The 14,901-nt window shown below is 28.0% G+C and overlaps 1 protein-coding gene across 1 annotated transcript; it reads left to right on the plus strand.

Annotated features, from left to right (window-relative positions):
- The first annotated feature begins 362 nt into the window (after window positions 1–362).
- Window positions 363–3,497, plus strand: LOC124934807 (WEB family protein At4g27595, chloroplastic-like). The gene is made up of 5 exons (XM_047475309.1): window positions 363–1,014; window positions 1,117–1,250; window positions 1,970–2,031; window positions 2,575–2,816; window positions 3,361–3,497. The coding sequence occupies exons 1-5, from the start codon at window positions 363–365 to the stop codon at window positions 3,495–3,497; spliced, it is 1,227 nt and encodes a 408-aa protein (XP_047331265.1).
- The last annotated feature ends 11,404 nt before the right edge of the window (window positions 3,498–14,901 follow it).

Genomic DNA, 14,901 nt, shown 5'->3' on the forward strand with positions numbered 1-14,901 from the left:
GATGATGATGAGTAGGAGGAACCGAGGAAACTAGAAGGAAGACATGCATGGATGGAGAAAATAGGGTTTTCCAAGTCGAACTGATAATGGTAGAACAAGCAAATCTTCATCAAAGCTCACATCTTTCCCTTCAAGTTTTCTTCTTCTTCTTCAGTTCTTCATAGCTCAAGCTCCGTCCACCGGTCTACCGATCATTTTGATCTATTTACTGAGTGAGTTTTTGGAAACCATTCTATATAAAGAATTGTTTTCCGGGTTGATTTCTAAATTTGTATTTTTAATCAACTGTTTGTCTCAATCTCATAGTCTCTGTTATAGCGTTATGTTAGTAAAGAAACAAGTTGTTCTTATTATAGGTAATCATGACTTCGTCTGAGAAGGTATCAGCACTCGTGGGTTTGAAGAGAACCTGTGTTAGTAAAATAAAACTTATTAATCTTGCGTGGAATGATCTTGAAGAAAATTTAGATTATTCAGAAAAGGCATTTGATGAAGCTATAATTGATCTCCGGACAAGAGAAGCTGGTTTGAATAAGACCCGTAAGTCCATTGAAGAAAGTAAGGAAGAAGTTGAGTTGTTAAGGAAGTCGGTGGATTCCCGTTTGGATAAATTGCTGCAGAGGGAGAAGCAAGCTGACGATTTGGATCTTAAGGAGAGAGTACTTAATGATCGCTTCAAAAGGCTTGATGAGATCCAAAAACTGCATGAGGAGTCAGGAGAGGCAAACAAAATCAGAGGTAAAGAACTTGATTCTCTTGAAGCCTCCTTCAATCGATCTCTTAAGGAATTCCATTTGAAAGAGAAGTATTTTAAGTTGGACAAGGAAATGTTAGATCTGCAAATGAAAGAGCTTGGACTTAAACAAGAGGAACTTGAGGAGAAGTTGAAAGAAATTGACAAGACTCGAGAATCTGTAGAACACCATGCTAAGGAAGTTGAAATGGAAAGGAATCGTCTTCATGAACAAAGGAGGGATCTTGAGTTAAAAGAGCAACAGTTGACTTCACATAACAGTACTACTGCATTGTTATCAAATGCATTGTCTTCATAACTAATTGCCTTGCAAACTGTTATCAAATGCATTGTTGCTCGTGCACATCAATTATCGTTTCCAGTCAAGCCCCTTATGGAACGAGTTTCCAATTTGCTACAGAAAAAGGCTGGTGATAATAAACGCCCTGGATCTTTCCTTGATTCAAACCCGGAAGCTCACAGGGTCAAGAAAGATTGCAGTGATGTCTCCATTCATGTAAATCTCTTTATCCCTTCATCTTCAGTTAATGATCTTAATCATTTGAAAACACTCAATACCAACTATATTAACTATCAAAGAAAACATAAATGAGTAGTTAACCATGTCATTAAGTGTTTTGTATAGTTTTAGCTTTTAAGGTATTATCACTTTGAATCTCTCTTATGGTAGTTTACAACTGATTTTAAGTTATTTCTGTTTTCTTTAATGGATGACAGACGAACTTACTTAGTTCATGATAGAACTTTAGTAGAGTGTTTTCTCATCTTGGCATGACCTAGTCAATATTGTCCTAATAATCGGGAGTCCGGTTCTTTTGTTGCAAAATCTCCATGTGCCCTGTTGCGGTCATCACGAGTCGTTATATTTCTAAATTTTAATTAAGTTGGTAAAAAAGAAAAGAAATCTTGAAAAAAAAGCCCTACCCGTTTGTAACCCAAATGTTTTAGTTCTGTCTCTTCATCTTCTATAATCCTTGTTTCACATAGCAGTCTAACACTCCTCTTTCTCTCAATAGACGATTCACGATTTGTAACCCTACTTTACGATTATTTGTCTGAAACAAGCTCTGTAGCTTGCGAAAGTGATATGTTTTGAACATTATATGTACGAAACTCTAATTTGGTTTTGGAAAATAATATTGACAATAAAGTTCTGTTTGTAACTAATAAGATTTTGTTTATAACTAACAAGGTTCTGTTTTTGTTAATATTCAGGAAACAAGCAACGAAATCGTCGCGATCACAGTATCCAACAACTCATCCGATAAATCTGGGAGGTAACGTAATTCATTAATACTGTGTTTCTAATATTTATAGTTACTAGTTCAACTTGTCTACTCTATTTCGTTGCTGATAGTTATTAGCTAATTGCAAACAATCTGTCTCAACATTTTTAGTCTTAATCAAATAATTTGTACGTTGCTATATGAAGCTCGCTCTTCACAAAATATTCTAAGAAGCTATGCTTAAAACTGTCATTATTTATATAATTCTATTATTTATATATATATATTTTTTTGTAGAGTTTTAAGGAAGCAATATCAAAAGGAAAAGAAGAAGTTTACTTATATCAATGCTGAGTCATCGACAGATCCTGAAGCCTTATCTCTCATTGCTTGTGCAGCTGCTGATTCTGAAAACCCAAATCCCCTCAAAAGAAGGAAAACTTCTGTTCCTTATTTTATAACCAGAACCTCCCCGAAAGGCCTTTTTAACCTTATTCAAAATCTCTCTTACCAACAAAAGGAAGCCATCAAGGCCATTGGTTTTGGTTCCATTCTTTCACTAGGCATTTCAAAATGTCCAATTCAATTTTGCAGACATCTCGTGAGCACTTTCGACATCGTGAGGAGATCTCTTGTATTAAACAATGGTGACGAGATCCGGATTGATGAAGAAGATGTGCAGTGTGTGCTGAACATTCCTAGAGGGGAAATTGAAATAGTTGAGTCCAATGGGAACGACTCAAAGGACCTTGTATATAATGACTTTTTGAAGAATTGGAGGAGAAGATGGGGTCTCCATCAAAACAAGGGAGCTCCTGAATCAAATGCGATGCCATGTACAATAATAAACAACAGAAGTGCAGACAACAATTTCAAAATTGATTTTGTTGTTTATGTTGTCTCAAGTTTTCTTTGGACCTCACAAAATTCACATGCCAGGTAAACAATCTTTCCTAAAACGAATTTTTCATTTTTATGTTTTTTTGTTTTTATATTTGTATTCGTGAATATTTATATATATAGCATATTAATGCAGGTTTACAATTCTGAAATCTTTAATGGACGTTGATAATATAAAGAACTTGAACTGGTGCAAGTTCACAATGAGAGGATTGGTTGAATGTGCCGAAAAATGGCAAAAAAATAATCGATCATTTTTTCATGGACCTCTAACATTTCTAATGGTAAATTTTCTATTAACATATAAGTACTATTTTGTTTATGTTCAATAGATATTAAATTTTCAATAAATGTTTAATATATTGTTCCAGTTATGCTACCTCGATAGGGTTGTTGAAAACAGGGTACACCAACCTTATCATAGATCTTTTCCAATCATCTCATGCTGGGATGACACTAAGGTATCAAAATGAATATCAGTTGAATCTGAAGGAGGTGGCTTTGGACGTGGGAGAGGTGTTGCACGCCTTCCACTTCTTGAAGAGGATCATCCTGAGATTCCAGATCAGGATCATCCTGAGATTCCAGATCAGGATTTGGGAGAAGCTCAACATTAGCTGACGAATTTAGACTCTAAACAATAATGAAAAGGTATTTTATGTGCACTTATAATATTATATTGTTTAGACTCTAAAACATTTGGATTACAAACGGGTCGGTTTTTTTTCATATTTTTTTTACCAACTCAATTATAGTTTAAAAGAAAAACGGCATCGTTTAGATGACTGCAACAGGGGCTTGCCACAAAAAAAGATTCGGCAACAAAATATTCAGCCTGAATAATGGGGCGATGTTCTATTGTTTCATCTTTTTGGTAGAATATTTTACATTTACTAACTATGTCATTCCTTTTCTCTTGCATTTATTCTATCTTAGGAAATGACATTCTACTAAAAAAATTGTCATTTGAGATGAAATCATGTTACCCCAAGCCTTATCCCAAGGGAACTCAAAGTCTGAACTCACAGTTGGATTCTTCCTTCAATCTGGAGTAGTATTCACCCACTTCACCCACTTCAATGAGAGTAGTATTTATCTTTTTGTCTCTACTTTTTATCATCTTTCTCTTTATATCTGTCTGTTTAACAATTTATGTGCAGAAATGTTTGTTCTAATTATCTGGAGTGCCTTATTCTCCTTCATGTTTAGTTTTCACACAAATCTCATGTTGATTTTTGTCCCTATGGTTTCATCATACATCATCCTTTGATTTTTCTTTCATTTTCTTTAAATAGTTTGGTTCATTAAAATCCGAACTCATTATCTTGATAAATGAGTTTTGCACTATATTATTGAACTAAATGTGTTTTCTCATCCAACATATCATAAAAGCTTCTATCAAGCATTTCTGACAAATTTGGTAAGTAATCAATAGACATGTAATAATATTTATGATTTAATGTGGGTAACCCTATCATTGTTATCAAAGTATAATATTGGTCTTAAAAATCAGGGGCCAATTCAAACAAAATTTGTGTGACCCACGAAAGATGATTTTAGTTTATAGACTATAACAAAAATATAAAATACATACATAAGGTAAATATATAATCATAAAATCTACTAGATAATTTTTTTTTATAATATATATAAAAATATTAATATATATAATTAAGAGAAAAATATAATAATTGAGTCATATTATATATTTATTAAATAATGAATAATGAAAATTTTGGTTACATCTTTTGGTTTTGTATGTCGGCATGAAGTTTAGAGAAATATTTTGTTTTTGTTTATATTTTTTATTTTACTTCCTATATTTTAGATTATATTAAAATTATATAATAATTTTGTATTAAAATTAATTTAATCTAGTTCAATAAATATAAATAAATATATATATATAAATATAAATATATATATATATATATATAATAATATTTAATTTTTAAAGTGTCTGGATTTTCGGGTTAAGAGTTGTGGTTAATTTAGTATATGTGAGAGTAAATGGATACTTGAATCGGATTGTGGGTTGACCTGTCCGTAAATTAAAAACGGTTAAAAATAAAATTAAAAATGATATAGGTATGGTTCGAACTTACAACATAACAAAATATATACAACCTTTTAACCGGCTAATAACACTTTATATTTTAAATTCAACACCAAATTTGATAACCTAGTTTTTAATCGGTCATAATTCTTTTTTGACTCTGCGCTATAGATTTCACTATTATTAGTGAGCAATAATGGAAAATTTATGTCATATTTATAGAGATGGAGGACATAATTCACATGGATATAGTAAGTCTCGTCTGGGCTATTTTAATGGTAGTCTTTATATTTTCTCTTTTACTCGTAGTATGGGGAAAAAGTGGACTCTAGAGGTCAAACTATTTGAGTTGAGGAATTAAACTGTATCAATTGTTTTAAAGATCGTTCTGCAATGTGAGAGTAAATGGATATTTGAGTCGGATTGTGGGTTGATCCGCCCATAAACTTAAAACGGTTAAAAATAAAATTAAAAATGTTATCAAATTTTTACCGTAATAATTTTTTACGGTTTTTTATATTATTACTCGTTAAAATGCATAGAATATATGCTAGTTATATTAATATATATATTATACTCGAAAGGGTCTGACCTGAACCATTTCTTGTTCTACCTATGTTTCAAACCATTCTTCTTAAACTATCCACATTTTTATTCATTTTTCCAAACTACCCACATTCTCTCTTTAAAATATTAATTAACTATTCTCTCTTAATTAATTAATTAATCTCCTCTCTTTCTTAACTATTAATTAAATTCATATTTTTTCTCTAAACTATTAACTAATTTATCTTTTCTAATTAACTAATTAAATATATTATATAAATATTAAAATAAAATAACATATATTTTAATTTTATTTAAATTTATAAATATAATATATACTATTTTTTTACCTTATAAATTTTACTTAAATTTATAAATCTTTATTATACATTCACTCTCTTTTCCTTACATTATTCTCCTTTATATTATATGATGTAGTTTGATTTTTAAAAAATATTATGTTAGAAAGTTTATCAACCAAAATTAATTAATCCATCAAAGTTGTCTAGTAGTATGTAAGTTCTTTGAGTTGAAGCAGGAGGCAATGTCGACGTTGGATGGGTGTTATGCTAGTTCTCATAAATTAAAAAAACCTAATTAATTAAAACTAAATGTTAATTTAATTTATTATGATATTTCAATTAAAAAGAATAATACCATATTATTTATATTTAATTAATTTTTTATCCTTATTTTAAATTTATTAATAAGAAATTAAAATATGATATATAAGTATAATATGTTATTTATAAATAAATAAATAAACTAAAATTTTAAATATTTTCTTTAAAATATTAAGTTATTTAATATGGTGAAAATATATTATAAACATATATTCTTGTTGAGATGTTATTTGAAGAATTAAGGTTTGAACAAATTTATTATTTGGGAGTATTTAAACTATTAAATAATTTTTATATTTAATATTGATTTTGTTTGATGATAAAATCAGTTAAAATGATTTAAATTAACCTCCTATTAAATAAATTCATAACAATAATAATAAATCTGAAAATAAATAAATAATATTTTAATAAGATAAATTAAATTATATAATTGACAAATAATATTATAAATGAATTAATTGAAATTAAATTCAAATAATATTAAAGGAAAAAAAGAATATGAATGTGTAATAAAGATTTATAAATTTAAGTTAAATAACTTAAATTTTTAAATTTATAATGTAATGAAAGGAGAGTATATATATATATTATATTTATAAATTTAAATAAAATTTAAATATATGTATTATTTTATTTTAATATTTATATAATATATTTAATTAGTTAATTGAGAGATTTGTTAATTAATAAGTTAATTAATAGTTAAGAGAGGGGTAATTAAATAGTTAATTAATATTTTAGATAGAGAAGGTGGATAATCTTAGAAAAAATAATGAAAATGTGGATGAAACCTGGGTAGAAAAAAAAAATGGTTCTGCTGACCATGGCCGACCATATCATCTATAAGATATGATGTTATGTCAATAACTCTCTTAAAGCATGATGTGTCACCCAAAGTCTTCATGATATAATTTTGATTGCAAAATCTCAGCATGAGTAAAAACTCAACCTCTATGCATTAATATTTTATTATAATATCTTAGCGTCATAAAGATGAGAATATTTTAAGGCCCAGAGGTCCTGAGTTCGAGTACGTCAAACGAAAATATTCGTCTATATTTTTATTGGCAAAAATTGGTTAGTCTCATCTTGATTCTTAAACAATAATGAGGCTAGTGTTAGCAAGATTTAGAAGGTCATAAATCATGTGACATACATACAAAGTTATTCATTTTTCTAATTCATTTAATTTATAAATTTTGAATTTGTTAGCTAATAACAAAATATTAAAAAAATATTTGTGTACACTCATTATATTAGGCGAGTCAAAAAAAAGTGACTAGTATAATCTTGATTCTTAAACAATAACGAGGCTAGTGTTAGCTAGATTTAGATGGTAATAAAACAATGAAAATTATGTGACACTCACAAAGTTATACATTTTTTTAATTCATTTAATTTATAATTTTTAAATTTATTAGCTAATAACAAAATATTAAAAAATATTTGTGTACAATACTATTATATTAGGAGTCTCACAATTATTTAATGAAAGAAGATGGTTGAATTTAATTTTGAATGGAGGTGGAAGAAATGGGCTGAAAAAAAATTAAAGAGGTAAATGAAAAAACAAAGCCCCGTTGCATGTGGTTGCTGATGGAGAAGGCATAAGAAAGAGAAAGAGGAAAAGACGAGAACGAGAGATACTAAATCATGTCTGAGAAAAAGGGGAAGGAGTGAAAGAATATTTGATTATTGAATCGTTCCGGTTCATAAAAAAAGGCGTGCAGATTTCTAGGGTTATATTTGTTCTCTGTATAATTAGATTAGGGAGGGAGCAGATGGGAAGATTTTAGGGCAGATGGGAAGATTTTAGGGCTTTAAACTATATGTTATTTGAACTCCTAATTCAGTTAGTGGATTGTTGTCGAGTAAGTATCTTGTAAGAGTCCACCAGAACGTGTTAAATGTGAAAACGTGTAAAAAACGTTTTAAACGTGTTAAACGTGTTAAATATGCCAAAACGTGAAAAAACGTGTTAAACGTGTCAAAAATGTGTAAAACGCGTTAGACATGCCAAAAACGTGTTAAACGTGTGAAAAACGTAAAAAACATGTTAAACGTGTGAAAAACGTATTAAACATGTTTAAAACGTGTCAAAACGTGTTAAACTTGTTAAAATGTGTGAAAAACGTGAAAAACGTGTTAAATTTGTTAAAATGTGTGAGAAACGTGAAAAACGTGTGAAAAACGTGAAAACGTGTTAAACTTGTTAAAACGTATGAAAAACGTGTGAAAAACGTGAAAACGTGTAAAAACGTGAAAAATGGGTTAAAACGTGTGAAAAACGTGAAAAATGTATTAAAACGTGTGAAAACATGTTTATCATGTGAAAAACTTGTTAAACGTGTGAAGATGTGTGAAAAACGTGTTAAATGTGCCAAAACGTGAAAAAACGTGTTAAACGTGTCAAAAATGTGTAAAACGTGTTAGACATGTCAAAAACGTGTTAAACGTGTGAAAACGTGAAAAACACGTTAAACGTGTGAAAACGTGAAAAACACGTTAAACGTGTGAAAAACGTATTAAACATGTTAAAAACGTGCCAAAAACGTGAAAAAGTGTTAAACTTGTTAAAACGTGTGAAAAACATGTTAAACGTATTAAAAATGTCAAAAACGTGAAAACATGTTAAACGTGTGAAAATGTGTTTTAAGTGTGAAAATGTGTTAATCATGTCAAAAACGTGTTTGAACGTGCCAAAAACGTGTTAAACATGTCAAAAACGTGTTAAAATGTCAAAAACGTATTAAACGTGCCAAAAACGTGAAAACATATTTAAAAAGTTAATATTTTGAACCGATATTCTATTTTACAAACATAGGAATTAGAATTGAATTACAATTCTATCATTTTCCCAGACATAAGAATTGAATTGAATTACAATTCTATAATTTTTCCAAACATAGGAATTGAATTACAATTCTATAATTTTTCCAAACATAGGAATTGAATTATAATTCAATGCCAATTCTCATGGAATGTGAGAATTAGAATTTCAATGCCAATTCCAATTCCAATTCCCCCTCATCAAACACACCCTTAGTGGATTGTTGTCGAGTAAGTATCTTGTAAGAGTCTACTAGCATAGTCGGTTATTTACATTAAAAGTTGTTTTCTTTAGAATTCTATCTATATTTAGTTAATATTGCTCGTGTTAATTTAAATTTTTGATCCATAATGAATATTGAAGCCAAAACAAATACAAGGGAAAGAAAAAACTAAAAAAACATCTGAATAGTTTGTGAAGGTGTTTATCAAGTACTCACTAGTCTACACAAATACTTTATTAAAATTTCTCAATAAATTTATATTTATTGTTGTTAAATTTACTAAGTTAGCATTATCCCACGACTAGAGAGGTTAACATACAACCCATCCTTTGTCGGTAGTGCATTTTCCGTCCCTGAATCCAAATTTTATTTTACTACCAAACCTTAATAGATATTTTTATTTTTATCACTATTCTCAATTTGTCAGAGTCCCTAACCTCTCATTACCTGATTAAAATGTGAAAAATTATATATTTATTATCTTTAAATATATTAAATATTAAAATTACTGAAAAATATGATAACTTTGTTGTGGTTAAGTTGATAAAAATAAGTTATAAAGTAAAAATAAAAAATAACCATGAAGCATTGATTACCTAGTATGATTAAAGATGAGTCATTGATATAATAGATTTCTGTTAGTTGAAGATGAGAAGTGATGAAATAAAATTATTTTCTTTTACATTTATTACAATAGGATGAATTTAATGGGCCTAGTTTACTATTATATAATGGATATAAATTGTTAAATTTTGAATGGAAGAAGAAGAAATTGGATAAAGAAAAAAGAAAGAGATGAAAAATACCAAAAGAAGCTTAAAAACTTAAGGATGACATTGAGTACCCGTATTTTCGATATATGTGGGTATCCGATGGTCGGGTTCGGATATTTTAAATTGGGTTTGGGTCGGATTCGGATATACGGTGGAAATAAGGTACCCCATCTGGTACGAGTCAAAGATGAGGAGTGTGCAAAACCAAACTCAATATTCGATACCTCACTATATTAATATTAATATATATAATTATTTATTTTTTTGCTAAGTATTAATGTGACCTTTCACATTATCATCATTATTCACTTCTTAATAATTACATAATTTATTTTTCTATTATCCACACCACTAAGGTTGTAAATGTGTCAAGTTGCTCGTGAGTAGCTCATGAGTAGCTCGGTCAAAGCTCGGCTCGATCTCGGTTTGACCAAACTCGAGTTGAGTTCGAGTAGCTCGATTATGAAATCGAGCTTGAGCTTTATATATGTTGTTCGAGTAGCTTGTTATATATATATATATATATATTTATATATTATATATATGTATTATATTATATTATATTATATATAAATATATAACTAAAAAAACCTACGAACTTTCCTTCTAAACACTAAATCTCAATCTTTCTTCTATTCTCAAACAATCAAACTCATATATTTCTTCTCATTTTATTCCCGTTTTTACTTCTAACATTCTCAAACGAGTAATGATAGGGGGAGCGAAAGATTTACAGGTGATGTGGAAGGCTGACTAGGCATGATGACTCAACATTTCAAATTTTATTATCTTTTTACGGTTCATTAATAATTTCTCTCTCTTCTCTTTATTAATCATTTATTTTTATATTTTCTTCAATCATTATTAATAATTTATTTTATAATTAATTTGTAAATATATATTTATATATTTTATTATTTACCTTATTTATTTATAAGAAATTTAGAATAATAATAGGGACAATAACAGATTAAATAAAAAAATATATTATATTTGATAAATTAAGATAATAAAAAATTAAATATAAAAATTCTTAATTTTTTTAAATTAATTATTTCTCCTCTCCCTATATATAATTTATATATTTATTTGATTTTAAAATGAGTTATAATAGGGAAAATAAATAAAATAAATAAATTAAATATATAAATATATAATTTTTAAAATTATATTTTTTTTTACTTAAACTTTGTTTTTCCTTTTTTCTCTCTTTAATTTTTTTTTTTTTTTAAGATTTAACCCAATATGATAATATAAGAAGAGAGAATATATAACATTTTAAGTTAATTAATTAAGTTTATAATACAATTTTAAAAAACATTTATTTACAATTGAATATTAATATATAGTTTGAGTTATATTTATTTTGAATATTAGTATGATTTGATTTGAGTTAGTTTATCTTAATGAATTTTTATTTTTCATTATAACTCATTTTAAAAACTAATAAATAAATTGTTGATATATATATATATTAATATATATATATATATATATATATATTAATATATATATATATATATATTAATGTATATATATATATATATATTAATATATATATATATATATATATTAATATATATATATATATATATATTAATATATATATATATATATATATATATTAATATATATATATATATATACATTAATATATATATATATATATATATATATATATATATATATATATATATATATTAATAGGGGAAATAAATAATTAATTAAAAAATTAAGAATTTTTATATTTAATTTTTTATTTTCTTAAATATATATTTATCAGAATATAATATATATTTGGTTGTTTTTTATTTAATTTATTATTGTCTCTATTATTATTTTAAATTTAATAAAATATATAAACATATATTTACAAATTAATAATATAAATAAACTATTAATGAAGATTAAAGAGATAAAAATAAATGATTAATAAAGAGAAGAGAGAGAAATTATTAATGAACATGAGAGAAATAAATAAAATTTTAAATGTTGAGTAATCATGTCTTCCACATCAATTCTGCAAATCTTTTGCTCCCCTATCATTACTCTTCTCAAACACAAACAGTCAAACTCGTCTCTCTATTTCTTCTCATTCCATTTTTAAATGGTTGACCCTTTTTCCTTTTCTCCTTCTATTTTGAAACGGTTAAATCCCTCTCTTTCTTCTCCTTCATCATTAGTCAACTTTCAGATTTTTTCTCCATTAAAAGACTTTAAAACATATATTTTTTAGATTGTACTATTAACAAGTAGCTTGTTCATTATTCTCTATTTCATATTTTGAATATTGTAGAATTTGAAGATCATTATATGACTAGTGCATCATATTGCCAAACTTGTAATATTAGTGATAATTTTTTTTAAAAAATATTTAATTTAGTTTGTAATTTCTAAATGAGATATTTGTGATTGAATGATTATTTGTAAATTATGTGATGATATTTATATTTCGTATTTTTAAATAATGTTGTGATTATATATGAGTAGTTTGTGAAATATATATTATATTATGTTTGAGAGATATTATTTAGTGCTAAATATAATTTTAATTAATAAAATTTAATTTTTGAGTTTTCGAGCTCAAGTAGCTCGGATTGTAATCGAGCCTAGTTCGAGTATAAATTTTGATACTATATCGAGTTCGAGTATTTATAATGTCATTCGAGTCGAGTTCGAGTAGTATGATACTCGGCTCAACTCGACTCGTTTACACCCCTACACACTATACTCCTACCCACACTTCATTATTTCCCACACTTTACAATTTTCTACATTTCTTTTTTTATTATAAAAAAGTTATTTCTCTTTAATCACTCTTTTGTTTTCATATATTCTTCAACTATAAAAAATTCTCTCTTTATCAATTCTTCATCTTTTATCTTTAAATATTTTTCAACATTTTCTCTATATTTTATTTTTCAATTATAGTAATAACAAAGTTTTTATTTCTTCGACATATATAACATAAATAACGCTTCTATTTTTTATTTATATTTCAATATTACTTATTCAAATTTATTATTGTTTAGTTATTTTTTAATATTTGTTTTAAATTGATTTTAGTAAAATATAAAATTTATATTTTAATCGGGTAATGGAGTACCCGTCGGGGATCGGATACCCGACGAATCGGGGATGAGGTAGACATAGAGATACCTGCCAGTTCGGGGTCAGGGTTGTATAGTAAAATGAAAATCGGTTACGGGGATTGGTACTTCACTACCCAACGGGTAGGGTACCCGTTGCCATCCATACTTGGACTGTTTATTTTGCTGCTTAGTCATTGATTAAGATTATCTCCAATTGTCCCCCATACCTAAACCTAAAATGAATTTTTCAACTCCAACCCTCCATTATACCCAAACCCAAAATGGGTTTATCACCATTCTCTCTCACTTCCAAATGTTTGTCTTGGTCTGTTCACAATAGTTGATTCACGTTGTTGTGATGTTTCTTGGGTCGGAACCTCTTCCACATTTGACTTTTCGTATATCGTCGGAGAGTAATTTATAGTTGGGCTTATCTTTATCTGCTCAAACTTCACCTGTTGCGGAGTACAATCAATATTGTCTAGTGTTACCTTATTCAAGATTGAATAATTGTCAAAAGTAGCATCTCTATTGATAATGATTTTTCTTTACATCCAAACACCAGAGGTGATATCCTTTAACTCTATTAGTAAATCCCATAAATAAAGCTTTCTTTGCTCGTGGATCTAACTTTGATTCAACTACGTTATAATATGTTGTAGAACCCAAAATATGCAAAGAATCATAATTAGTTGCAAATTTTCCAGACTATACCTCTAATGGAGTATTTCCACCAAGTGTAGATGATGGTAGGCGATTTACCAAATGTTGAGGGTATGCCACAAATTTTGCCCCAAATTTCCCGTCTCACCCATCATTAGACAACATACAACGAATTTTCTCAGCCAATTTCCTGTTTATATGTTCCGATACTCCATTTTGATGTGGTATTTTTCTAACTATGAAGTGTCGAACTATGCCACACTCTTGGCATAATTTTTAGAATGGATTATTCTTATATTCTCCACCGTTATCAATTCATAAAATTTTGATCTTTCTTCTTGTCTCGTTTTCAACTCAAGTTTTCCACTTAAAAAAAATCTCAAATACTTTATCTTTGTTCTTCATAGTAAACATCTGTACTCTTTTGAAAAAATCATCAACAAAAGTAACAACATATAGTCTACCTCCAAGAGATGGGGTCTTGGAAGGTCACCAGACATCTAAGTACACATAGTCCAAAATATCCTTGGTGTTATGGATAATAGTGAAAAATTTTACTCGCCTTAATTTTCCTTATTAGGATCGGTGTCAACTATAGAGACGGGGGTCTGAATATAGTTGGCAACTTTTAACTTACATTTCGATGTTAACCCTATGAGGTAAAATCTGTTCCTATTCTTCGCAAATTTTTGCAAGCTCTTGAACGAATTCAAGGGCGGAACTGCTTGTTGGATTTGAAGCGTCAGACTAATGAATGCAAAGAGCGGAAAGGAAATAACACAAAGAGTTTTTATGGATATTCAGAGATAAAAACTCCTACGTTACTCATTCTTCTGTTTCTAGAAGGATATTCACTAGAAGACTTTGATTGGTATAGAACACTACACAAATTCGGTCAGAAAACACAAGACTTAACAACCGCCTATTTTTAAACTCCTAGTTAACTCTCTGTTGAAAAAAACAACCTCTGTTCAACTTACAATACTGAGATTTGTTGGTTAATTAGATGTTCGCAGCGGAATAATTTATATATCTAATCTAAACATCTAATCATATGATCATGCATAATTGATAGAATCATGATATATAGTTTATAGAAATATACCTTTGATGCGTGAACCAGATCAGATCTGGTAGTAATGAATAATCGAGAGTCCCACGTGTTGCTCCTCTACTTGGTCCACACGAGCCCGACTAGATCTCTTTACTTTC

This window comes from Impatiens glandulifera, chromosome 4 (genome assembly GCF_907164915.1).
Source record: "Impatiens glandulifera chromosome 4, dImpGla2.1, whole genome shotgun sequence".
In the NCBI taxonomy this organism is placed as follows: Eukaryota; Viridiplantae; Streptophyta; class Magnoliopsida; order Ericales; family Balsaminaceae; genus Impatiens; species Impatiens glandulifera.